Here is a 27,384-nt window from a genome sequence, read left to right as displayed (position 1 = left end):
AGGCCATCTATGTACCTATTTAAGATTTAGTAGCAAAGAGATAAACTTTTAAAAGGACACAGACAAACGCAACTGAAAATTTAAAAAACCCCTTAAAACATGCTTGCAACATTAACACTTGTTGGTCGTAAAGATGCTTTCTTTGTATTTCTCCCATGGGATTCAGGGAACTGGGCAAAGGAAGTTCTGGCTCTTTCATTTCTTCCCCAGGGGACCTGCCTCCCAGGGTGTCTGTCGTGGGGAGAGGAAGGGAAGGAGATTGTAAGCTGTCCTGAGACTCTGAGAGAAGAGCGGGGTATGAATCTCCTCCTCCTCCTCCTTCCCCCCCCCCCACCTCCGAAACGATCCATATAAGTTCTGGATTGCAAACTCTGCTCCACAGCGCAGCTACTTTGCACCACAGAACTTCTGCAGAATTCAGGCTGCTCCCGCATATCGCTGGCCTGGTTCCCAAATAAATAGGACACAAAGCGTTGTTATGATCTCCGTTCCTCTCCATCGGTCTCTTTCCTGCCAGCCACAGGGCCCTTCGGTCAACTCACCTGCACAGAAAAACACATCCCCTCCCCGCCCCGGTTCAAGAGACAGCGAGTGCGTCTTCCTGCCTGGTGTGGCACTGAAAAGACCCCTCCTAATTAAGACTCTCTCCAGTAAGTTCGTCCCCGGGTTGCTTGTGCCCAGTTGGACGTGGCCAGGTTGGCAGGATGCTGAGAGGCGCCTAAAGGTCACGTTCCATTTGTCTACAAGGGCGTGGTCTCATGCACATTATGCGCGTTCAAGTGTCCAGGCTTCCAGAAATAAGGTAAAGGTAGTCCCCTGTGCAAGAGCCCCGTGGCGCAGAGTGGTAATGCTGCAGTGCTGCCGTCTGAGCTTTCTGCTCACGACCTGAGTTCAATCCCAGCGGAAGCTGGGTTCAGGTAGCCGGCTCAAGGTTGACTCAGCCTTCCATCCTTCCGAGGTCGGTCAAAGGAGTCCCCAGGAGTCGCTGGGGGGAAAGTGGAGATGACTGGGGAAGGCAATGGCAAACCACCCCGTAGGAACTAAAAAGAAATGGTGCTTGCACAGGGGACCACCTTTACCTTTTTAGTCCCCTGTGCAAGTACTGGGCTGTTGCTGACCCATGGGGTGACGTCACATCATGACGTTTTCTTGCCAGACTTTCTGCTATGGAGTGGTTTGCCATTGCCTTCCCCAGTCATCTATGCTTTACCCCCAGGAAGTTGGGGACTCGTTTTACCGGCCTCGGAAGCATGGAAGGCTGAGCCAACCTTGAGCCGGCTACCTGAACCCAGCTTGGACTGCAGTACTGCAGCTGACCACTGTTTTCTGGGGTGGGGAAGCCTGAGTGTCAGCAAGCCCCCGCCCCCAAAACAAAGCACTGGCTGCAAAACAGCCATCTGACTACAGGGAGGAATTTGCAAAGATTCACGACAGAGAATTTCTGCCTGCCTCCCCTTTGAGGGTTGCCAGCTTCCAGGTGACACCTGGAGAGCTCCCAGAATTATAACTGATCTCCAGACTGCAAAGATTGGTTCCTCTGGAGAAAATGGCTGCTTCGGTGGGTGGAGTCTATGGCATCACGGTCCCTGTGAGCCCCTGCCTCTTCCCAAGCTCTAGCCTCAAATTCACAGGAATTCGCAACTTTAACACCATAGAATCCTAGAGTTGGAAGGGACCTCAAGGGTCATTCAGTCCAACCCTGTGCACAATGCAGGAATCTCACAAACACCTCCCCCTAAATTCACAGGATCTTCATCGCTGTCAGATGGCCACTTAGCCTCTGTTGAAAAACCTCCAAGGAAGGAGAGCCCACCACCTCCCGAGGAAGCCTGTTCCACTGAGGAATCTCTCTAACGGTCAGGAAGTTCTTCCTAATGTTAAGCCGGAAAGTCTTTTGATTTAATTCCAACCCGTTGGTTCTGGCCCTGCCGTCTGAGGCCACAGAAAACAATTCCACACCAACAGGGGTGGGATTCTAGCAGGAGCTCCTTTGCATATTAGGCCATACCCCCCTGATAGCCGCCCTGAGCCACTTGTGGGAAGGGCGGGATATAAATTCTAAATAAATAAATATAGCCAATCTTCCAAGAGCTTACAAGAGCTTGTAAGCTCTTGGAGGATTGGCTACATCCGGGATGTGTGGCCTAATATGCAAAGAAGCCCCTGCTAGAATTCCATCCCTGCACACCATCCTCTATATGACAGCCCTTCAAGCCAGTTTGGCATAGTGGTTAAGTGCATGGACTCTTATCTGGGAGAACCGGGTTTGATTCTCCCCTTCTCCGCTTGCACCTGCTGGAATGGCCTTGGTCAGCCATAGCTCTGGCAGGAGTTGTCCCTGAAAGGGAAGCTTCTGTCAGAGCTCTCTCAGCCCCACCCACCTCACAGGGTGTCTGTTGTGGGGGAGGAAGGGAAAGGAAATTGTGAGCCACTCTGAGACTCTTCGGAGTGGAGGGCGGGATAGAAATCCAATATCTTCATCTACCTCACAGGGTGTTTGTTGTGGGGGAGGAAGGGAAAGGAGATTGCGAGCGACTCTGAGATTCGTAGTGGAAGGTGGGGTAGAAATCCAATATCTTCTGCTTGAAGATGGCGATTATCTCACCTCTCAGTTTTGGCTTTGGAAATACCTGGAGATTTTGGGGGCGGAGCCTGGGGGTTGGGAGGGAAGGGACCAATGGCTATAATGCCCTTGAGTCCACCTTTCAAAGTGGGCATTTTTTTGTGGGGGGGGTATATAAACTTCCCGGGGGTCCGAGCTTCCTTCGTCAGATACGAAAGGATTTCTGCTCCACACGGCTGAACGTGCTGCCTTCGAAGAAGGTAGTTTCAGTCAAAGCCCCCTTGTCTTGCTCCATGAGTGAGGAATTATTCAGTTTGTGGCGAGGAGGAGGAGGGAACGGCGCAACTGAACGCTCCGGCGGGGAAGGACGTGGGACGTCTGTGGCCACGTGGGAGCAGCTCCGGCTATTCATTAATTGAATCGTCTCTGCCTCGGCCGGGGTGGGAGAAGTCACCGGCGGCTTGACCGAGATGCTTGCCTCAGCCATTAAGTATTATTAAAGTTTGACGTGGGACCTCTGCTCCCACGGTGTGATTGGATTAAAACATCCAAAGTGCTTGTTGTATTAACAGGAGCCTGTGCGACATAATTCAGGGAGGGGGTGGCTGACAACCGTGCTGCGGCGCCTCATTTGTCTTTCTTCCCAAAGCTGCGCCCCTGCTTGGGATGCATGGATTGCATTTGTTGCGTTTGTTATCTGTTCTTTCCCTTCAGAGAAAGGCTGGGAGGGAGGGGGTTCCATGAACAGAGGTCCATCAGTGGCTATTAGTCGCAGGGTATGGATGCAATTCTCTGTCTGGGGCAGTGATGCTCTGTATCTTTGGTGCTTGGGGGGGCAACAGTGGGAGGGCTTCTAGTGTTCTGGCCCCACTGGTGGGCCTCCTGATAGCACTTGGGTTTTCTTGGTCACTGTGTGACACAGAGAGTTGGACTGGATGGGCCACTGGCCTGATCCAACATGGCTTCTCTTATGTTCTTATGTCTGTGGCAGTGATGCTCTGTATCCTTGGGGGGGGGCAACAGTGGGAGGGCTTCTAGCAGTGTTCCCTCTAAGCTGAGTTAGCAGGAGCTAGCTCACAGATTTTTAGACTCCACCTCACACAATTTTTGTCTTAGCTCAGGAAAATTGACCCCAGAGCACAATAATTTGTGCAGCAGCTCACCACTTTAATGTCAGTAACTCACAAAGGAGAATTTTTTATCACAAGACTCTGCAGCTTAGAGGGAACATTGGCTTCTAGTGTTCTGGTCCCACAGATGGACCTCCTGATGGCACCTGGGTTTTTTGGCCACTGTGTGACACATAGTGTTGGACTGGAGGGGTCATTGGCTTGATCCAACATGGCTTCTCTTACGTTCTTCTGTCTGGGGCAAGTAATGCTCTGTATTTCGTGGTGGGCACAGTGGGAGGGCTTCTAGTGTCCTGGCCCCACTGATGGACCCCCTGTTGGCACCTGGGGTATTTTTGGCCACTGTGTGACACAGTGTTGGACTGGATGGGCCATTGGCCTGATCCAACATGGCTTCTCTTATGTTCTTCTGTCTGGGGCAAGTGATGCTCTGTATTTCTTGGTGGGCACAGTGGGAGGGCTTCTAGTGTCCTGGCCCAACTGATGGACCTCCTGTTGGCACCTGGGTTTTTTTGGCCACTGTGTGACACAGAGTGTTGGACTGGATGGGCCACTGTCCTGATCCAACATGGCTTCTCTTATGTTCTTCTGTCTGGGGCAGTGATGCTCTGTATTCTTGGTGCTTGGGGGGGGGCACAGTGGGAGAGCTTCTAGTGTCCTGGCCCCACTGATGGACCTCCTGTTGGCACATGGGTTTTTTTGGCCACTGGATGGGCCACTGGCCTGATCCAACATGGCTTCTCTTATGTTCTTCTGTCTGGGGTAGTGATGCTCTGTATTCTTGGTGCTTGGGGGGGGGGGGGCACAGTGGTAGGGCTTCTAGTGTCCTGGCCCCACTGATGGACCTCCTGTTGGCACATGGGTTTTTTTGGCCACTGTGTGACACAGTGTGTTGGACTGGATGGGCCACTGGCCTGATCCAACAGGGGTTCTCTTATGTTCTTATGTGACACAGAATGTTGGACTGGATGGGCCACTGGCCTGATCCAACAGGGCTTCTCTTATGTTCTTATGTGACACAGAGTGTTGGACTGGATGGGCCACTGTCCTGATCCAACATGGCTTCTCTTATGTTCTTCTGTCTGGGGCAGTGATGCTCTGTATTCTTGGTGCTTGGGGGGGGGGAACAGTGGGAGAGCTTCTAGTGTCCTGGCCCCACTGATGGACCTCCTGTTGGCACATGGGTTTTTTTGGCCACTGGATGGGCCACTGGCCTGATCCAACATGGCTTCTCTTATGTTCTTCTGTCTGGGGCAGTGATGCTCTGTATTCTTGGTGCTTGGGGGGGAGCACAGTGGGAGAGCTTCTAGTGTCCTGGCCCCACTGATGGACCTCCTGTTGGCACATGGGGTTTTTTGGCCACTGGATGGGCCACTGGCCTGATCCAACATGGCTTCTCTTATGTTCTTCTGTCTGGGGTAGTGATGCTCTGTATTCTTGGTGCTTGGGGGGGGGGCACAGTGGGAGGGCTTCTAGTGTCCTGGCCCCACTGATGGACCTCCTGTTGGCACATGGGTTTTTTTGGCCACTGTGTGACACAGTGTGTTGGACTGGATGGGCCACTGGCCTGATCCAACAGGGGTTCTCTTATGTTCTTATGTGACACAGAATGTTGGACTGGATGGGCCACTGGCCTGATCCAACATGGTTTCTCTTATGTTCTTATGTGACACAGAGTGTTGGACTGGATGGGCCACTGTCCTGATCCAACATGGCTTCTCTTATGTTCTTCTGTCTGGGGCAGTGATGCTCTGTATTCTTGGTGCTTGGGGGGGGCACAGTGGGAGAGCTTCTAGTGTCCTGGCCCCACTGATGGACCTCCTGTTGGCACATGGGTTTTTTTGGCCACTGGATGGGCCACTGGCCTGATCCAACATGGCTTCTCTTATGTTCTTCTGTCTGGGGTAGTGATGCTCTGTATTCTTGGTGCTTGGGGGGGGCACAGTGGGAGGGCTTCTAGTGTCCTGGCCCAACTGATGGACCTCCTGTTGGCACATGGGGTTTTTTGGCCACTGTGTGACACAGAGTGTTGGACTGCATGGGCCATGGCTTCTCTTATGTTCTAACGTCCCTCTCTGTCCCCACAGGCGAGAAGCCTTTCGAATGCAGCTGGGAAGAGTGCAACAAGAAGTTCGCCCGCTCCGACGAGCTGGCGAGGCACTACCGCACTCACACCGGGGAGAAGAAGTTCGGCTGCCCTCTCTGCGAGAAGCGCTTCATGCGCAGCGACCACCTGACGAAGCACGCCCGTCGGCATGCTAACTTCCACCCGAGCATGCTCAAGAGGAGGAGCGGGAGCAGCTCCCGGACGGGCTCGGTCAGCGACTACAGCCGCTCCGACGCTTCGAGCCCCACCATCAGCCCCGCCAGCTCCCCGTAGACCTGCCTGCACTGGAAGCCGGCACTTTGGCCTTACGCTTTTATAAATACATGTGTGGCTGTGTGTATTTTGGAGTTTTTCATTTGCATTGCACACTGCTTTTTTTTTTCTTTTAATACTCCTTTGCTTCATTTCCCCCCCCTCGAAATATTGTGTATAGTCTGCCATTCTACAATTCCTTTGGCCAAGGAGACAAGTGGAACTAAATTCATACATCTTCTCCATCAGCAACTTCCGCTGGGTCAACTTTTTTTGGGGGGGGGGCATGGAGGATTTTGCCCTCCCCTCAAGCCTTAACAAGACACTCCTGTTGGTAAATTATAACTTAAAAAAAAAAAGACTTTTGCTTGGGTGTCAAAGCAATTTTTCTCAAAAGAGATTGCACAACAGAAATGCCTTCATGGTTCCATGCAACCGGGTCGGATTCTTCGCTCCTCCTCTCCTCTTTCTCAGGGATACATATTTATGTAAAAGCCTTAAGTACAATGAAGACACACCTGCCTACGGTCTCGCTCACTAAACCGATTTGCACTCAAAAAGAGTCTTTCCCCCCCAAAAAACACACCCCGAGGAGGAAAACTGTCCCGGACTTACTTCTGTGCTCATAAAAGTTTGGTTCCGAATTTGAGACAAATATATTTGTGGGAGGGCGGGGGGGAGAATCGGACCTTCCCAAGGCTGTTTCCCTCTCTGTTTCATTCCATGTTTCTGAATCGCTGAATGTCATTTTTCATACCAAGATGATTCTTATCATACCAGCTTCCTGTTGCAAGAGTCTGTCTACAAAGTTTGGGTTTTTTAAAACAAAACAAAACATGGGGGTAGGATGGTAAGTTTTTCTTAAAATATAACAAGATGCCTTAATCTTTTTTTTTTTTAATCGAGGAAAATGTATTTACACTGAAGAACGGTTTATTTAAAATACACAACAGTCGGACCAGGCTTTTGCGGCATTACAATTTCCCACCCTCCTGGAAGTTCCGCTGTGCCAGCCCCACCGAAATGGACGGGGCTTTTCCGGAAGACCTTCCCGGAGAATTGCTTCCCCACCTTTCCGAGTCTCCACACTGCTTGTCTATCTTGTGTAGAATGAAAAAGAGCAAGGTGTGCGGAACGTCATCAACTTGAACAGTTTTGACATAAGAAATAAAACTGGGGGGGGGGGGGCGTTATGTCTGAATTCATCGGGACTTTATCGAGGTACTCCCCTGCCCAAAAGGCCGTTGGATTGTGGGTAAGCTGAACACACCATTCCCAAGCAGAAAGCATCTGTTCCATATTGCAATTGTAGTTATAAGCTGTAAAAACGAAACCCAAGTAGCTGTAAATCAGGAAATGGTTTCTTACTGGAAAAAAAAGACAGCAAAACCTGCATCTAGAAAGTGTTACAAGAATGGTGTTTAGATGGACAGTACTTCGTGTTTCTCCTGCATGGGGTCTTTCTTGACGTGAGAACTTCCGTCCCACCCCAGAGGGTTCTGAGATGTGGTCTCCTGTTTTCTTGGCTGCCAAAACCGGCTCCTCATTCTGCCACAAGACTTGTCTAATGCCTCTAGGGTGGGGGGGGGGGGTGCACGAGAACCAACCCCCATCCGCAGAGGGGCGGGCCAGTACTGGTCACTTGATATGGTAAGGTTACCTTCAAAAGGTTTGGTGGCCATTCCATAAGTGAGCATTATCCCGAGGCAGGAAGCCGGAGCCATGCGTGCCAGCTGCCTTCCCTGTGTCTTGCTGATCCAGATGTTTATCTTGATGCCCACATCTGGGCTCACAGAATTGAAAGGCCGCGTCTTTTGATGCAAAGGGGGAACATGGCGTCAGCAACCTGAGCCGCCCAGTTATGTCTGACCAAGTTTTCCATGGTTATTGCTAGATCAAGAACAAGATGCATAACTTCTAGGGTTGCCAACCTCTGGGTGGGGCCTGGAGATCTCCCAGAATGACAACCGATCTCCAGATTACAGAGATCAGTTTCCCCTGGAGAAAAGAGTTGATTCAGGGGGTGGATTCTTGGGCATTATACCCTGCGGAGGTCCCTGCCCTCCATAAATGCCAACTCCCCAATCTTTGCTCTCAAATCACCAGGACTTTCCATAACCCAGGGCTGGCAACTTCATAGGTGCCTTACCTAGGAATGGGTCTCTACAAACCTGGCGATGGGGAATGTTGAGAAAGTTTAGAAACCTTGTTGTTGTGAGATGGACAGCTTCAGCAGCTGCATATTAAGGATTCAGGTGCTTTTCTTTAGGATTGCGTTCCATTTTTAAATGAAAAAAATATTACTGTAAGCGATAAATGCAGTCAACTGTAGCAAAGCGAAATGGACTCTGTAACTCCCACCTCCCAGTGCTGTTTACTCCCCTCTACATTCCAAAAGTGTATTCACCGGGTTTTTCTTGCTTTGCAGTGATTCTGTTTTGCCAGCTTATTTCTTTTTCTTTTTTTTTTTAAAAAAAGTACTGTATATTAACTATTGGGGGGGAGGGAATAATAATATGTCTTCAATACACAATTAGCTTTTAGGTACACGCAAATATTTTTTCCGAGTACCAAGCGCTCTCTGTACTGTATTGCCTTCTACCATACAAACACAGGTCAAAACGTTAGATATTTCAGTATTTTATGGGCATCAGTTTCAAAGTCCACCTTTAGAGGAAAACTTCCCACTTTGTGCAACTGTAAAATGATATAAGTAAAACCTGTTAGTGTGGATTTATGACTGGATACAGAGAGGAAGTATCCTTATAGTATGGTTTAGTATCCTTATAAGAGGACAAAGTTCCTTAGGCTTTATGCATTTAGTTGGCAGACCTCTGTAAATACGGTTGCCAGCTCCAGGTCAGGAAATACCTGGAGATTTGGGGGATGGACCCTGAGGAAGGTGGAGTTTGGGGAGGGAAAGGACTTGTGGGGTATAATCTTATAGACTCCACCTTCCAAAGTGGACATTTTCTCCACGTGAACTTTATCTCTGTCGCCTGGAGACCAGTTTCAATTCCAGGAGACCTCCAGACTCCACCTGGAGGTTGGCAACCCTATCTGTACTTGTGGAGACACTTGCAGCATCCTGTTTCCAGAACTAAAACAATAAAGTCCATAGCAGCACGTATCCAGATAAACTTTGGAGGCTACGTGGGCAGCAAAATCTGCACTCAAAACAAAATGGCAGCCATGGCTGGTGAAGCAGACAACAGTTGCAGGTAGAGAATTCAATACCAACAGGAAAAGAACATTTGCTGGCTATAGGAAATCTCCTTAAGGGATGCAGCTGACATGGTAAAAGTTGGGTTCTGATACCAAATGACAAGTGAGACAAAAGAAACAAAAGTCTCATCTAGCCTTGGCTATCGAATCATTTAAAAAGCACCGTTTGTTTGTCCGAGGAAACTGCATTTATTTCCTTAAATCTCTTGGTGGTGGAAAATGCTGCCAGGTTACTTATAGGGTTTTCAAGGCAAGAGGTGGTGGCTCGCCATCGCCTACCTCTGCATCAGGGTGGGGTTTTTTTTGTAGCAGGAACTTCTTTGCATATCAGGCCACACCCTCCTGATGTAGCCAATCCTCCAAGAGCTTACAAGGCTCTTTTTTGTAAGCTCTTGGAAAATTGGCTACATTGGGGTGTGTGGCCTAATAAGCAAAGGAGTTCCTGCTCCCAAAAAAGGCCCAGGTAGGGACCCTGAACCTCCTTGGTAGTCTCCCATTCAAGGACTATCCAGGATTTAGCATCATGGTCTCCCAGGTCAGGGCCACCCAGGGGTAGAATTCTAGCAGGAGCTCCTTTGCATATTAGGCCACACACCCCTGATGTAGCCAATCCTCCAAAAGTTTACAAAAAAGAGCCTTGTAAGCTCTTGGAGGATTGGCTATATCGGGGGTGTGGCCTAATATGCAAAGAACCTCCTGCTTGAATTCCACCCCTGGGGCCACCAGTATTTACTGTCCCTTTAGTCTCAGCATAACACAGAAGGACAAATATGGTCAGAACTACGTCCCTCAGTTACGTGACCAAAAAGGGGAATGAGTTATATATGTATTTACTGGAGACACTGCTAACATAGGATCTGGGGAAATAGGAGCAAAGTTTCTAACGTTCCTCTGAGATTTACACAAAACCGTTTCCGTTCTTTTAAATAATAATCGTAACCATAAAACAAAGCACTCAGGGTTTGATGACAGCAGCTGCCTCTCTGCCATAAGAGGGAGCTGGAAAAAAACTTATTTTAGTCTTTGTAGAAACTGTTTACCGACTGTTATTAGCATAAACTGCGTCCGGTCTGATGTAAATTCTGTTTGGGGTTTTTAAGTGGAGAAGGGCTCATGCAAGTAGGACAAGAGAGCATGTACAGACTATGTAGTTTCATTCTGTTTCTAACCAGGACCTATTTAAATCATCAAGGAAACCGTCAAGACTCCCTGTGCGAAAAAAAAAAACTTATAAAGCATTAATCTCTGTGGGGAGGGTTCAGTTTCTTGCTTCTTTGGCTCTGCGTGGTCCAACTAGCACACACCTGCAAAGTCTGTTGTGCACTGGGCCCATGGGGCACGCTCCTTCCATGTGCGCCACACCAAGGGTGGGTTGCGCAAGCAGCTGCGTGACTGACCCCATGCATCGAATCCATCGCTACCCGGGTATGGGACAATGCCACCCGGTCCTACTGGATTCTCCTTTAATCAATTCAATCCCTTTCTTTCTACAGTAGCGCCCTCAAAATGACAACCACAAACACTGCCTTACAATGCTCTCCAGGGTTACTGCATGCAGGGCTTTTTTGTGGCAGCAACTCCTTTGCATATTAGGCCACACACCCCTGATGTAGCCAGTCCTCCTGGAGCTTACAGTGCTGCTTTATTATGGCGATCTGCTTAGCAGCTCTGATAAACTCCAGCTGAGCTCATGCGAAAACTGGCCAAAGAGGAACTGCAGCCTCACAATATTGGCGGGCGATGTTCCCTCTACGCTGAGTTAGTGTGAGCTCACTCACAGTTTTTTAGCCTCCGGCTCACACATTTTTGTCTTAGCTCAGGAAAGATGGTCCCACAGCAAACTAATTTGTGCAGGAGATCGCAAGGGTTCCCTCGAAGCTAAGTTAGTGTGAGCTCGCTCAAATTTTTTAGCCTCCGACTCACACATTTTTGTCTTCGCTCAGGAAAAATGGCCTACAGCAAATTAACGTATGCAGCAGCTCACAACTTTAGTGCCAGGAGCTCACAAAGTAGAATTTTTGCTCACAGGACCCCACAGCTGAGAGGGAGTATTGTTAGCGGGCCCCATGTTTTTCATTTGGCCTCCTCCTCGGGTTGCCACCTCTGGGTTGGGAAATACCTGGAGATATGGGGGTCGGAGCCTGAGGAAAGTGGGGTTTGGGGAGAGGAGGAGTTTCATTGGGGTGTCATGCCAGAGAGTGGCCATTTCCTCCTGGGGAACTGACCTCTGCCTTCTGGAGACCAGCGATCATCCCAGATCTTCAGCCACTACATGGAAGTTCCATGTAGAATACACCTCGTATCAGTCTCTTATCTTCAAAAAAGCCACTCAAAATATTGGTTTGATATTTCAAATTTTACTTTTCAAAATAAGCCCGGATTTGCACAATGTAGGCACAAAATACTCCAATACACCGGTGTTTGAACGTGAGGTGCTTCGAGATGTTGAGAAAATTGAACATCTCCAAAAGAGAAAATGTGGCTTGGATAAAACAGTTGCGAAACAGGAGAATTTAGACCGGTTATGCCTGTAAGCTGATACTGAAAGTGTATTGGAGTATTTTGTGCCTACATTGTGCAAATCCGGACTTATTTTGAAAAGTGAAATTTGAAATATCAAACTAATATTTTGAGCGGCTTTTTTGAAGATAAGAGACTGATAAGAGGTGTATTCTACATGGAGTTGTTGCTTGTTTTCTGTCTCCTATCCGTGTGACTTTTCTTCTGTTGCCTACCACCTGGAAACTGGCAACCTTACCTCCTTCTGGCAGCCAGGTGCTTCTCACTAAAGATTATGGGACACGTACCGGATGTTGGATGGGTTGTCTCTACTTTATCACACGTGTTACTGTAACAGACTGCCTGGGCAGCCACTGCGTGCCCTTCACCAAGCCCCTGGTCGGGGGTGGTTTCGAGATCTTGTTGCCTTAAAACAAACTGGAGAGCTCTGTAATGAAATGCTGGACCAGGCTGTAAAGCGTAGCCATACAGGGCCAGCTTCTCTTTTGGGAGCTCATCCAAGGAACAGGGATGGGAGTTCTAGAAGTTAAGCCGTTTGAACGCAGCATTCCTCAAGAAACATGTTTTACGTAGCCGAGTGCAGAGGAAACAAACGCTGTATATAACTATGACGCTTGCGCCTTCTCAATAATCGGGTTTTTTTGGACTTGTTTTTGGATGGTTAATTTAACTAAGCATCATATGCACACTGATATCCCAACTGCGCTATTACTCACATGTAAAACTTGAATAATGCAAATAATATAAAAATAAAAATCCACTGGGATTCTCTGCACGGGTTACCACTGAGGGCCAGTTTATACTGTCTAGAACAGGGGTGTAAAACTCATTTGTTATGAGGGCCGAACCTGACATAAATGAGGCCTTGTTGGGCCAGGCCATGTTGGGTTGGGCCCTGTTGGACCGGGTCATGTGTGTACCTATTTTAGATTAGGTAGTGGAGATACAAACTTTATAAAGGGCACAGACAAACGGTCTTAAAGGTGCTTTCTTTGTATCTCTTCCATGGGATTCAGGGAACTGGGCAAAGGAAGCTCTGGCTCTTTCCTTCCTTCCCCAGGTGATGATGAGGAGCCTCAGCCAATAGAAGGAAAAGAGGTTTGGCTCTGTAGCTCTGCTGTGCAACTGAGAGACCCTGGCAAAGCAAGCTATCCCTCCTTCCATTCCTCCCCAAGGGAGGAGCTTCAGCCTATGGAGAAAACAGAGGTTTTGCTCTGTAGCTCCTGTGCGATTGAGCAAGCCTGGCAAAGCAAGCTGTGATGCAGAAGAAAGCAAGAGAGAGAAGGAAGCAGACAGCCTATTGCTTGGGGGCCTGATTCAGCCCCTGGGCCACATGTTTGACACCCCTGGTCTAGAGAAACAAGCAACCAAGATTTTTTTTTTTTTAGGACTGTACCAATCAGGGTTGCCAACTGAGTTAAGAAATACCTGAAAACTTTGGGAGGTGGAGCCTGGGCAGGGCGGGGTTTCAGAAGGGGAGGGACCTCGGCAGCATAACACGCCATTGACTCCACCCTCCAAAACTGCCATTTACTCCAGCGGGGAAAAACCCTCCGTTGTGTGGAAATCAGTTGTCATGTCTGGATATCTCCAGGCCCTGCCTGGGGGTTGGCAACCCTAGGAGTGGTACTTATTTGCCGCCTCAGATGAAGGAGGGTGCTGTGTGCTTGCTGGGGCGACGTGTGCCGAGAGACTAATCTTTTGTGTGCCTTCTTGTCTGTCTCTGCCGGAACTGCCGTCTTCCCCTTTCCTTCGCTATTCTCCATTAAAACCATCATTTCAACTCGATAAGTTAAGGACTTGCCCTATTTATTTTGAAATGTCACTCCTGTCAGTCAAAGGGGTGGGACGGAGGCAAATGTGTAGATGGCCCGGCCACCAAGTCCAACCACTGCCGAATCTAAAACTGTAGAGATGTAGCTCTATATTATGCTCTGTGTGTGAGTACACAATGGGAAGTAGGCAGTATTCCAAAGGTTCCTGTATATCCCATCTGGGGCTCTTTTTGTAGCAGGGACTCCTTTGCATATTAGACCACACACCACAAATATCCCAGGTTCAATCCCCGGCATCTCCAGTTGTAGCCAATCCTCCTGGAGCTTGCAGTAGGCCCTGTAAGAAGAGCCCTGTAAGCTCTTGCAGGATTGCCTACGTAAGGGGTGTGTGGCCTAATCAGGGGTGGAATTCTAGCAGGAACTCCTTTGCATATTAGGACACACACCCCTTGATGTAGCCAATCCTCCTGGAGCTTACAGTAGGCCCTGTAAGAACAGCCCTGTAAGCTCTTGCAGGATTGCCTACGTAAGGGGTGTGTGGCCTAATCAGGGGTGGAATTCTAGCAGGAACTCCTTTGCATATTAGGCCACACACCCCTGATGTAGCCAATCCTCCTGGCACTTGCAGAAGGCCCTGTAAGAAGAGCCCTGTAAGCTCTTGCAGGATTGGCTACATCAGGGGTGTGGGGCCTAATCAGGGGTGGGATTCTAGCAGGAACGCCTTTGCATATTAGGCCACACACCCCTGATGTAGCCAATCCTGCAAGAGCTTACAGGGCTCTTCTTACAGGGCCTACTGTAAGCTCCAGGAGGATTGGCTACCTCAGAGGGATGTGGCCTAATATGCAAAGGAGTTCCTGCTACAAAGAAAGCCGTGGCCCCATCCTAGTATGGGACACAAGAAGTTCCCATTCTGGTCACTTCCTCCTCAATTCTCGCAACAGCACTTTGGCGCATTCATGGGTCACTTTTTTTGGATTCTTTCTTTTTCATGAATCACTACATTGAAGTATTGCAGTTGTACAGTGATATCTTGAGCTCAGTTTCCTTTTGCTGTAATCTGTCGGGGGTTTTTTTATTAATGTATTTTGTACTGCATAGATTTTCTATATGGTTGAACGTGTTCCTATGCAACAAACAGAAAAAAAAACAAAGTGAAACGAAAAACAACCCAGACAAATAACAAATGTCAAATGTCAGCTTGTATGCATGGTTAGTGATGTTTGCATTTCTCAATAAAATCTGCAACCAAGAAAGAGGTTTTTATTGATGTGGGGTGAGACAACACCTGGATTGGCTATCGAGTAAGGCACGTGGGATAGATAACGTTCTCTGTTTATCATTTAATACTCTTCTCCCTGGGGGCTTTGTGAAATGTATTTACGACGGTACTGAAAGCTACAGATTTCTAGCAGGGTATTTCTGATGACTGACTAAATAGGGGCAGAGGCCGTGGCTTGGAGGTCGAACATCTGCTTGGTATGCAAAATATCCCAGGTTCAATCCCCGGCATCTCCAGTTGAAAGGACCGGGCAGGAGGTGATGGGAAAGACCTCAGCCTGAGACCCTGGAGAGCTGCTGCCAGTCTGAGTAGACAATACTGCCTTTGATGGAACAAGGATCTGTTTTAGTGAAAAGCAACTTTATCTAAGGAGGGGCTGCGGCTTACCTGAAGAGCCTCTGCTTTGAACGCAGAAGGTCCCAGGTTCAATCCCCGGCATCTCCAGTTGAAAGGGCCAGGCAGTGAGTGATGGGAAAGAACTCAGTCTGAGACCCTGGAGAGCGGCTGCTAGTCTGAGTAGACAAGACTGACCTTGATGGACCAAGGCTCTAACACAGTAGAAGGCAACTTCCTGGGTTCAAATACTGTAAAGAGGCATAATTTAATCCACGAGGCCTTGTGTGCAAACCCCAGTGAGACTGACGGAAGCCGCACAAGAGAAGAAGACTGCAGATTTATACCCCGTTCGTCTCTCTGAATCACTCAGAGCGGCTTACAATCTCCTATATCTTCTCCCCCCCACAAGAGACACCCTGTGAGGTGGGTGGGGCTGAGAGGGCTCTCACAGCAGCTGCCCTTTCAAGGACAACTCCTGCCAGAGCTATGGCTGACCCAAGGCCATGCTAGCAGGTGCAAGTGGAGGAGTGGGGAATCAAACCTGGTTCTCCCAGATAACAGTCTGCGCACTTAACCACTACACCAAACTGGCTCTCTGTACTTTCTTTCTGCGAGGCTTGCACGTCCAGACTACTAGCAAGGGGCCCTGTACTCAAGAGAACACACTCCTGGGAGAAGAGCCACACGAATTCTTCCTTCTACAACTCCTTTCTTGGGAAACCTTCGAGCACAAGTTTCCTCCACTGGCACAACCCAGATACAACACAGCTAGCCGCTTCCCTGCCCAGACGCCCACACAGTTGAAGGGGCACGCTGTTAGCAGAGAGCTTAATAGGAGTTTTCTGCCTTGCCCTTGGCTCAACACGTTATCATTAACTGCGGAGAAGTTTGGCTCCCATCCACCTGTGCCAGAGATAATGAACGTGGGACCGGCAGCGGGGTGTTCCGTAAGGTGAGCCGCACCTCTGGTTTTCAAGGAAACCGCCCCGGAGTGCGTCCACCTGCCCGTCGCTGGGGACCAATTAAAGCGACAACAGAATGCAACTGTGCAGGAAAGGAAAGGAGGAAAGCACACAGGAGCGAGGATTGAAACACAATGTGGGGAGGGACACGCCACGGTGCAAGCTCCGACGGTCAAAGCGTCACTCCCCAACTGATTAGAAAAAGGAACCAGCCAGGTAGATCGAAGTTGCCCTTCCTTGGAACTATTGCTCGAGTATCTTCTATGCAGACACACTTGGGGGGGCGGGGGCTGTGCATAAGCAGGCCTGCCATCAGAGCTCCGAGAGAGAGCAGACCCCTTGTAGAGACTTCTCATCCCCCTCAAAGAACATTGGGAAAAGTGCAGAAAAGGGCAACTAGAATGATGAAAGGGTTGGAACACTTTCCCTGTGAAGAAAGGTTAAAACGCTTGGGGCTCTTTAGCTTGGAGAAACGTCGACTGCGGGGTGACATGATAGAGGTTTACAAGATAATGCATGGGATGGAGAAAGTAGAGAAAGAGGTACTTTTCTCCCTTTCTCACAATACAAGAACTCGTGGGCATTCGATGAAATTGCTGAGCAGTCGGGTTAGAACGGATAAAAGGAAGTCCTTCTTCAAAGGGTGAATAACACGTGGAATTCACTGCCACAGGAGGTGGTGGCGGCCACAAGCATAGCCACCTTCAAGAGGGGGTTAGATAAAAATATGGAGCAGAGGTCCATCAGTGGCTATATATATAATATACAGTGTGTATATATATAATATATATATAAATTATTGGCCGCTGTGTGATTCAGAGTGTTGGACTGGATGGGCCGTCGGCCTGATCCAACATGGCTTCTCTTCTGTTCTTAACAATAGTTTCCAGAGCTTTTTTTTGTTTGTTTTCTTGCCGTCACAGTTGACTTATGGCAACTCAGTGGAGTTTTCGAGGCAAGAGACGCTCAGATGTGGTTTGCCATTGCCTGCCTCTTGGTGGCAACCCTGGACTTCCCGGGTGGTCTCTAGGGCTCCCAGGTTCCACCCCCATCCACCCCACCCCCGGCCACTAGCAGGCTATGGGGGCAGAGTTAGAATCACAGAGTTGGAAGGGACCTCTAGGGTCATCCAGTCCAACCCCCTGCACAATGCAGGAAACTCACAAACACCTCCCCCTAAATTCACAGGATCTTCATTGCTGTCCGATGGCCATCTAGCCTCTGTTTAATAATTTCCAAGGAAGGAGAGCCCACCACCTCCCAAGGAGGAAGCCTGTTCCACTGAGGAACTGCTCTGTCAGGAAGTTCTTCCTAATAGAATCAGAGTTGGAAGCGACCTCTAGGGTCATCTAGTCCAACCCCCTGCACAAGGCAGGAAACTCACAAACACCTCCCCCTAAATTCACAGGATCTTCATTGCTGTCCGATGGCCATCTAGCCTCTGTTTAATAATTTCCAAGGAAGGAGAGCCCACCACCTCCCAAGGAGGAAGCCTGTTCCACTGAGGAACTGCTCTGTCAGGAAGTTCTTCCTAATCACAGAATCATAGAGTTGGAAGGGACCTCCAGGGTCATCCAGTCCAATGCAGGAAACTCACAAACACCTCCCCCTAAATTCACAAGATCCTCATTGCTGTCAGATGGCCATCTAGCCTCTGTTGAAAAACCTCCAAGGAAGGAGAGCCCACCACCTCCCAAGGAAGCCTGAGGAACCGCTCTAACGGTCAGGAAGTTCTTCCTAATGTTGGGCCAGAAACTCTTTTGATTTAATTTCAACTCATTGGTTCTGGTCCTGCCTTCCGGGGCCACAGAAAACAATTCCACACCATCCTCTATAGGACAGCCCTTCATGAAGATGGTGACCATATCCTGGTTGCCAGATCCTGGTTGGGAAACTCCTGGATATTTGGGGGTGGAGCCTGGGATCTCAGTGGGGCACAATGCCAAAAATGCCCACCCTCCAAAGCATCCATTTTCTCCAGGGAGACTGATCTCTGTAGTCCGGAGTTGAGCTGGAATTCTGGGGATCCCCAGGTCCCACCTGGAGGCTGGCATCCCTAGTTCTCCATCCAAGGGCCGACCCTGTTTAGCTTCTGAGATCTGACAAGATCAGGCTAGCCAGGGCCATCCGGATCAGGGCAAAAGCCGGACAGAAGTGGTTTGCCCTTGACTGGCTGGGCATACCAATGCTTGGTATTTTCCTACCCAAGTACCAATCAGGGCCAGCCCTGCCTCCAGGGTTTTTTTTTTTGCAGCAGGAACTCCTTTGCATATTGGGTCACACCCCCTTGATGTAGCCAATCTTCCAAGAGCAGCTTACAGAGCTCTTAGTCCAGGGCCTACCGGAAGCTCCAGGAGGACTGGATACATCAAAGGGGTATGGCCTAATATGCAAAGGAGTCCCTGCTACAAAAGAAGCCCTGCCTGCTTCCATCGGGTTAGCCTGGGCTATCCAGGTCAGGGCAGAGCTTCCTAGGATGACGGAGCAGAGTCACAGGGTTGGAAGGTACCCCTAAGGGTCATCTAGTCCAACCCCCTGCACAATGCAGGACATTCACAAATCCCTCCCCCCCTCACACACACACACACCCTCAGTGACACCTGCTCCATGCCCAGAAGATGGCAAAAAACCCTCCAAGATCCCCTGCCAAACTGGCCTGGAGAAAAATTGCTGACTGACCCCAAAGGTCAATAAGAAAGGCCCACAAGAACGAAGCCCCGATGCAGCCCTTCCCGCCTTCCTTCTCATAGCCTGCTTAATTCACAGAATCAGCATTGCTGTCAGATGGCCATCTAGCCTCTGCTTAAAAACCTCCAAGAGAGGAGAGCCCACCACCTCCCGAGGAGGAAGCCTGTTCCACTGAGGAACTGCTCGAACGGTCAGGAAGTTCTTCCTAATAGAATCAGAGTTGGAAGCGACCTCTAGGGTCATCTAGTCCAACCCCCTGCACAAGGCAGGAAACTCACAAACACCTCCCCCTAAATTCACAGGATCCTCATTGCTATCAGATGGCCATCCAGCCTCTGCTTAAAAACCTCCAAGGAAGGAGAGCCCACCACCTTCCAAGGAATCCTGTTCCACTGAGGAACCGCTCTAAACTCACAAACACCTCCCCCTAAATTCACAGGATCCTCATTGCTATCAGATGGCCATCTAGCCTCTGCTTAAAAACCTCCAAGGGAGGAGAGCCCACCGCCTCCCAAGGAAGCCTGTTCCACTGAGGAGCCGCTCCTGTGGTGTAGATACCCCGCCTCTCCAAAGACAACGCTTTCCCCATATCTTTGGCGGTAATTAGAGGCCACACACCAGCTTGCTTAGCTCGCTTTGTTGCTCTGGGAGCGGCCGGGCCAATAAAACACATCAAATGGGCCAATACACGAACGCTTGATCCTCCCCATCTCTAGGGGAAAGCGACTGCGTGAAGAGGAAAAGACAGATTGGCTCACCTACTTGCCTCATACAAAGCACAACAGCTTGCACAACTCTACACTTACGGCGGGCGCTCTATTGTGCGTGATTTCACTGCCAACCAAAAGGGAGCGGTTGAGCCAGGTACTCAGTGGCAAGGAGAGGGCTGGCAAAGTACTGCTAACAAATGCTAGAACAACCTTTCCTTCCGAGCCTCTGAAAGTGGGAACTCTGCAAGTTCTCTGGCCTGTTCTTGCTTACGCATTCTCAAAGGGAGGATATCTCCCCTAATCCCTAGTTTTTGGCTTGGGGTGTGGGCACAGACACACTGGGGATGATTTCTGACAAAGCCAGAAAACCATTTTGGGCCCCGTGTCCTCAAACCGTTGCTTTACATCAGGGATTCCCAACGTGCTGCTTGCCAGCATCTTTTCTGGCACCCGGCGCATGTTTTTAGAAAGTGGGTGAGTCCGGATGGGGCTTTCGCCACTGGACATTTGACTGGCTACGGAGATTTCTTTTTTAAAAATGTTGCTTTGGCCACAGGTGCTGCCACAGCACAAGGGTCTTCACTGTGAGACTGTAGGTGAGCTGCGGCAGCCATTTTGTGGCTGGTTCCACCTCCTGTGGCAGCCATTTTGTGGCTAGCTCCACCTCCTGTGGTGGCCATTTTGTGGCTGGGCCCACTATGCTGTGTCAGAATTCCAAAGACTGCCCTCAGGCACAGAAAGGTTGAGGAACCCTCTTTCACATGCTCAACGCTTCCGTGATCTACACATTCAGGCTGTGTTCAGACATTAAGACAAACCAAGAGGATTGGCTACATCAGGGGTGTGTGGCCTAATATGCAAAGGAGTTGGTTAGAATTCCACCCCTGCCTCCAGGTTCCACCTGGAAGCTGGCAATGCTTGGCAAACAGTCCTCACTCTCCCCTTGAGAAAACATGAAAGAAACAGGCCTTCAAGCTCTGGAGAAAGCTTGAAAGAATAGCCAGATATGCAAGAGGAAGAGGGCGAATGGGAAACACCACGCTGGTGGTTCTGGCCCAGCACTGTGACCTCTGTTTGCCACCAAACATCGACAGCGCCAATGGAGAATCATTAACAGACTTATGAGTCCATGCTGTGCATGGGAGAGGAGAGTTCAAACAGGAGAGTGGTCATTCCTTGGGGTCGGAGGGCAGGAATGAGTTTGTGGGGGACCAGAAGGGAGCGTGCAGAAGGCCAACGAGACCCGAGGCAGAACACACACACACACACAAAACACAAGCACACTTGTGGGGCCTTCAGAAAGGAGAAAGGACCCGGAGGCTTATAAAAGCAGTCGTGGGAGAGGTGACTTGGCATAACAATCAATATAAAGTTAATTGCTCTACCTAACGAGAGAAAGAGAGAGAGAGAGTGTGTGTCACAGCTGCCTCACCAGAGTGTTAACTACTCTGCCAACTTGCCCAACCTGATCCGGGCAGAGGAGGCTTTCCTAACGCTTTGGTTTGCCCTCGTTGGCAGTGGCAAACTCTCCTTAGGGCGGCAAAGGGCGGAGCAGCGGGTGGGTATCGGGAATGTGCCAAGGAACAAAAGAAAGCCAAGCAAACACTCAATTATGCTGACACACCTTCTCCCTTTTGTGCCTACGTTAACCACTTGGAATTGGTTCGGAACATCTGCTCCACCTTTTTTTCTTTTTCTTTGTCAAGTCGCAGCTGGCTGACAGTGACTCCACAGGGTTTTCAAGGCAGGAGACGTTCAAAGGCGGTTTGAATTGCCTGCCTCTGCGTAGCAACCCTGGACTTCCTTGCTGGTCTCCCATCCAAGCACTAACAAAAGCCAACCCTGCTTAGCTTCAAAGATCTGATGGGATTAGGCTAGCCTGGGTTATCCAGGTTAGACAGGGCCAACAGAGGTGGTTTGCTATTGCCTGCCTCTCCACAGTGACTCTGGACTTCCTTGGAGTCTTCCATCCAAAGACTAAGAAAGGTTGATGCTGCTTGGCTTCTAAGATATGATGGGATTAGGTTAGCTTGGGCCATCCAAGTTAAGGAAAGAGATGTTCAGAGGCGGTTTGCCATTGCCTGCCTCTGCGTAGCAACCCTGGACCTCCTTGGTGCTCTCCCATCCAAGGACTAACCAGGACTGGCTTTGCATAGCTTCCAAGATCTGGTGAGATCAGGCTAGTCTGGCCCATCCAGGTCAAGGTAAGAGCTGAACGGAGGTGGTTTGCCATTGCCTGCCTCTGCGTAGCAACCCTGGACTTCCTTGGTGGTCTCCCATCCAAATACTAACCAGGGCTTGCCTTGCTTAGCTTCCAAAGGTCTGATGAGATCAGGCTAGCCTGGGCCATCCAAGCCAAGACTAGGGACACTCAGAAGTGGTTGGCCATTGCCTGCCTCTGCGTAGCAACCCTGGACTTCCTTGGTGGTCTCCCATCCGAGAACTAAGAAAGGTTGACGCTGCTTGGCTTCTAAGATATGATGGGATTAGGCTAGCCTGGGCCATCCAAGTTAAGGAAAGAGATGTTCAGAGGTGGTTTTCCATTGCCTGCCTCTGCGTAGCAACCCTGGACCTCCTTGGTGGTCTCCCATCCAAGGACTAACCAGGACTGGCTTTGCTTAGCTTCCAAGATCTGGTGAGATCAGGCTAGTCTGGCCCATCCAGGTCAAGGTAAGAGCTGAACGGAGGTGGTTTGCCATTGCCTGCCTCTGCGTAGCAACCCTGGACTTCCTTGGTGGTCTCCCATCCAAGGACTAACCAGGACTGGCTTTGCTTAGCTTCCAAGATCTTGTGAGATCAGGCTAGTCTGGCCCATCCAGGTCAAGGTAAGAGCTGAACGGAGGTGGTTTGCCATTGCCTGCCTCTGCGTAGCAACCCTGGACTTTCTTGGTGCTCTCCCATCCAAGGTCTAACCAGGGCTGACCCTGCTTAGCATCTGAGACCAGACAACTTAAATCAACCCCATAGAGCAGGGGTGTCAAACATGCAGCCCGGGGGCCAAATAAGGTCCCCGGAGGGCCCCCAAGCAACTGGCTGTCACCTGCTTCCTTCTCCCTCTCTCTTGCTTCTTTCTGCATAACAGCTTGCTTTGCAAGTCTTGCTCAATCACACAGGAACTACATAGCAAATCCTCTATTTTCTCCTTTGGCTGAGGCTCCTCCCTTAGGGAGGAAAGAGGAAGAGGCAGAGCTTGCTTTGCCAGGGTCTCTCAATTGTACAGCAGAGCTACTGAGCCAAGCTTCTCTTCCTTCTGTTGGCTGAGACTTGTGGTTCCCTGCGGAAGGAAGGAAAGAGCCAGAGCTTCCCTTGCCCAGTTCCCTGGATCCCACAGGAGAAATACAAAGAAAGCACCTTTAAAAGCAACGAGTGCTAATGTTTTAAGCATTTTTTAGGTTTTGTTTTTAAAAAATCTTTAATTGTGTCTGTGTCCTTTATAAAGTTTATATCTCTGCTACCTAATCCTAAATAGGTGCACACATGGCCCGGCCCACCCTGACATGGCCCAGCCCAACAAGGTCTCGTTTATGTCAGATCCGGCCCTCATAACAAATAAGTTTGACACCCCTGCTGTAGAGTTTCCAGGGCAAGACGTGCTCAGAGGTGGCTGGCATTTGCCTCCCTCTGTGTGTCGCAACCGTGGACTTCCTTGGCGGCCTCCCTTCCGAATACAAGCTTCGGTTCTGAGATCTGGTGAAATCAGCTCTCACCCTGCTTTTTAGCAATTTATTTCTTTCCAACACACCTGCAGCAACTAAAACCTATTTGCGGCAAGAATGGCAACAAGGTCATGGCAGTGCATTGCACAACTGCTTTTAAAGTCGCACTCACACCACGCCCGTATCACAGCTCGAGCCTGATTTCGAGAAGAAACATTACTCCCCACCCCTTCTTGTCCTATCTGCCAGAAATCTGAATGTGCTATAGTTGGTAGATCAGAAGAGTTGGACCGATTCCCCACTAGCCTTATGCCGCTCTCACGCTCCTTTTCTCTGCGGGGCTTCCGTCGGATTTCACACCGTCTGCCCCGGGGCTACAACTCGCTTCGCCTTTTTCATGCGGCAAACAGAAGCTGGTTTTTAGAAGATCTCGTTTGATGTGCGAAAGAGGCAGAGTGAGTTGCAGCCCCAGGGCAGAGAGTGTGAAATCCAATGGAAGTCCCGCGGAGAAGAGGAGAGTGAGAGCGGCATAAGGAGAGTGAGAGCAGCATAAAAGAACGGGTCCCCTTGTGGATCAAAAACTGGCTAATTAATAGGAAGCAGAGAGTGAGTATAAACGGGCAGTCTTCGTAGTGGAGGACGGCAAGCAGTGGGGTGCCGCAGGGCTCGGTACTGGGTCCCATGCTCTTTAACTTGTTCATAAATGATTTGGAGTTGAGAGTAAGCAGTGAAGTGGCCAAGTTTGCGGATGACACTAAATTGTTCAGGGTGGTAAGAACCAGAGAGGATTGTGAGGAACTCCAAAGGGATCTGTTGAGGCTGGGTGAGTGGGCGTCAACGTGGCAGACGAGGTTCAATGCGGCCAAGTGCAAAGTAATGCACATTGGGGCCAAGAATCCCAGCTGCAAATACAAGTTGATGGAGTGTGAACTGGCAGAGACTGACCAAAAGAGAGCTCTTGGGGTCGTGGTAGATAACTCACTGAAAATGTCAAGACAGTGTGTGATTGCAATAAAAAAGGCCAACGCCGTGCTGGGAATTATTAGGAAGGGAACTGAAAACAAATCAGCCAGTATCATAATGTCCCTGTATAAATCGATGGTGCGGTCTCCTTTGGAAGACTGTGTACAATTCTGGTCACTGCACCTCAAAAAGGATATTATAGCATTGGAGAAAGTCCAGAAAAGGGCAACTAGAATGATTAAAGGGTTGGAACACTTTCCCTATGAAGAAAGGTTGAAACGCTTGGGGCTCTTTAGCTTGGAGAAACGTCGACTGCGGGGTGACATGATAGAGGTTTACAAGATAATGCATGGGATGGAGAAAGTAGAGAAAGAAGTACTTTTCTCTCTTTCTCACAATACAAGAACTCGTGGGCATTCAATGAAATTGCTGAGCAGTCGGGTTAGAACGGATAAAAGGAGGTACTTCTTCACCCAAAGGGTGATTAACATGTGGAATTCACTGCCACAGGAGGTGGCGGCGGCTACAAGCATAGCCAGCTTCAAGAGGGGGTTAGATAAAAATATGGAGCAGAGGTCCATCAGTGGCTATTAGCCACAGTGTGTGTGTGTGTGTGTGTGTGTGTGTATATATATATATATATATATATATATATATATGTGTGTGTGTGTGTGTGTGTGTGTGTGTGTGTGTGTGTGTGTACACACACGCATATATTGGCCACTGTGTGACACAGAGTGTTGGACTGGATGGGTCATTGGCCTGATCCAACATGGCTTCTCTTATAAGAAGAAGAAGAAGAAGATGATATTGGATTTATATCCCGCCCTCCACTCTGAAGAGTCTCAGAGCGGCTCACAATCTCCTTTATCTTCCTCCCCCACAACAGACACCCTGTGAGATGGGTGGGGCTGGAGAGGGCTCTCCCAGCAGCTGCCCTTTCAAGGACAACCTCTGCCAGAGCTATGGCTGACCCAAGGCCATGCCAGCAGGTGCAAGTGGAGGAGTGGAGAATCAAACCCGGTTCTCCCAGATAAGAGTCCGTGCACTTAACCACTACACCGAACTGTCTCTCCAAACTGTGCACTTAACTGTCTACACCAAACTGTCTCTTATGTTCTTAAGGCTAGTGGGAAATCGTTCTTGGTTTTTACACCCCGCTTTCCTCTACCTTAAAGAGTCCCGGAGCAGCTTACAATCACCATTCCTTTCTCGCCCTACAACAGGTGCGGCTGAGAGAGTCCTGAGAGAACGGTGACTGGCCCAAGGTCACCCAGCAGGCTTTGTGGGGAGGGGGAGGGGGAAATCAAACCCAGATCAGCTGTGCAAGGGGGAAGAAAGGATCCAACTTGACGATCCATTAGTGGCGTAGGGAGAATATGCAGCATCAGAAACTGTATTCTGCTTGGACTGGGCTTATCACTCCCGATTGTGAAATTCCTGGAGGCTTGGGAGTAGAACCTGGCGGGAAAGGGATTTGGGGAGCGCAGGAACCTCAGCAGGGTATAATGCCGTAAAGTCCACCCACCAAAGTGACCATATTCTCTTGGGTAGGGGTGGAATTCTAGCAGGAGCTCCTTTGCATATGAGGCCACACCCCCATGGTGTAGCCAATCCTCCAAGAGCTTACAAGGCTCTTTTTGGTAAGCTCTTGGAGGATTGGCTACATCGGGGTGTGTGGCCTCATATGCAAAGGAGCTCCTGCTAGAATTCCACCCCTGCTCTCGGGGAAGTGATCTATACGATGTAGAAACTAGCTGCAATTCTGGGAGATCCCTAGACACCACCTGGAGGCTGGCAACCCTAGCTTTGACACACACACACGCACAGGGATCTAGAGTTCTTGTGCATTGAGAATGCAGCAGCTTCTGCTCTGCTTTTCCTTGGTTAACGTGTCTTTAAGAAGTGAACGCTCATGCTTTCCTAGGCTTGACTCTTGCGGGCAGTTCACCCCGTGAGTCATCTTTGCAAGATCCTGGAGACCAAACTGCATGGACACCAAACAGAGGAGGACAACACACCCGGAGCTCCCGAAGCCTCCCCTTTCTTCCGTTCCTTCCCTCTGCTCAACCCCTCTTACTCAAGGCGCATTTCGCAGAAACGTTCTTTACATACCAAAGAGTCCAAGTGGAACAGAAACAAAAGTCAGACTAACCGGAGCTACGTTTTTTTCCAGCACTGTTTGTCCCACTTTCTCTCCTCTGCTGGGAAATCGGCCAAGGGGCAAAGAAGATACGATCTGTCCACCCGTTTCCCACATGATTCCCTTCTCCCCGGAAAAAACCCCAAACTTGTCGCTCCTGATTTCTACAGTCTATAGCAGGGGTGGCCAAACTGGGGCTCGGGAGTCACATGTGGCTCTTTCACACAGATTGTGTGGCTCTCAAAGTCCCCACTGCCCTGTTGGCCAGCTTGGAGAATGCATTTAAAGTTAAAGTTGCTTTCTTTCCCCCTCCCTCCCCCCTCTTCCTTCCTTCCTTCCTTCCTTCCTTCCTTCCTTCCTTCCTTCCTTCCTTCCTTCCTTCCTTCCTTCCTTCCTTCCAACATATTACATTCATGTCTTGCAGCTCTTATGTTAAACAAGTCTGGCCACCCCTGGTCTATACATTTAAGCCTGATCTTGTGTCACAGGGAAGGGAAGGCAGTGTGCTATAGCCTCATCCTGGAAACTAAACAGGGTCAGTGTGTGGAAGGGAGACCACCAAGGAAGACTCTGTCCAACACTCCTACAGCTAGTGATCCAGGTGGGCAGCTGTTGGTCTGAAGCTGTAGAATGAAGTTAGAATCTAGTGGCACCTTTTAGACCAACAAAGTTTTATTCAAGGGATGAGCTTTTGTGTGCATGCATATTTCCTCAGATACTGTAAAGAGCCCAGGAGCACCTCTAAGGCTAACAAATTTAGTTGTAGCATAGGCTTTCGAGAAACACCGCTCTCTTCATCAGATGCATCTGACGAAGAGAGCTGTGTTTCTCGAAAGCTTATGCAACAACAAAATGTGTTAGTTTTAAAGATGCTACTGGACTCTTTATTATTTTGCAGCAACAGATTAAGACAGCTAACGCCTCTGGATCTTCCTCAGATATGTATCTGAGATGCATGCACACAAAAGCTCAGACTTCGAAGAAAACTCTGCAGAGGAAGGCAATGGCAAACTACCTCTGCTTCTCACTTGCCTTTCAAGCCCCTTTACTGGGGTTGGCAGAAGCCAGCTGC

At 49.5% G+C, this 27,384-nt stretch overlaps 1 protein-coding gene across 1 annotated transcript in view; it reads left to right on the top strand.

Moving 5' to 3' along the window:
• Window positions 1-6,191, top strand: part of KLF13 (KLF transcription factor 13) — a 42,279-nt gene extending 36,088 nt beyond the window's left edge. The window contains exon 2 of the mRNA XM_060260289.1: window positions 5,781-6,191. Within this exon, the coding sequence (XP_060116272.1) occupies window positions 5,781-6,073 (293 nt within the window). The 3' untranslated portion in view covers window positions 6,074-6,191. The remainder of the gene's footprint in view (window positions 1-5,780) is intronic.
• Window positions 6,192-27,384: the final 21,193 nt, after the last annotated feature.

Source organism: Heteronotia binoei, chromosome 19 (assembly GCF_032191835.1).
Source record: "Heteronotia binoei isolate CCM8104 ecotype False Entrance Well chromosome 19, APGP_CSIRO_Hbin_v1, whole genome shotgun sequence".
In the NCBI taxonomy this organism is placed as follows: Eukaryota; Metazoa; Chordata; class Lepidosauria; order Squamata; family Gekkonidae; genus Heteronotia; species Heteronotia binoei.
The sequence above is the reverse complement of the archived record's forward strand: the minus strand, read 5'-3'. Positions and strand labels throughout refer to the sequence as shown.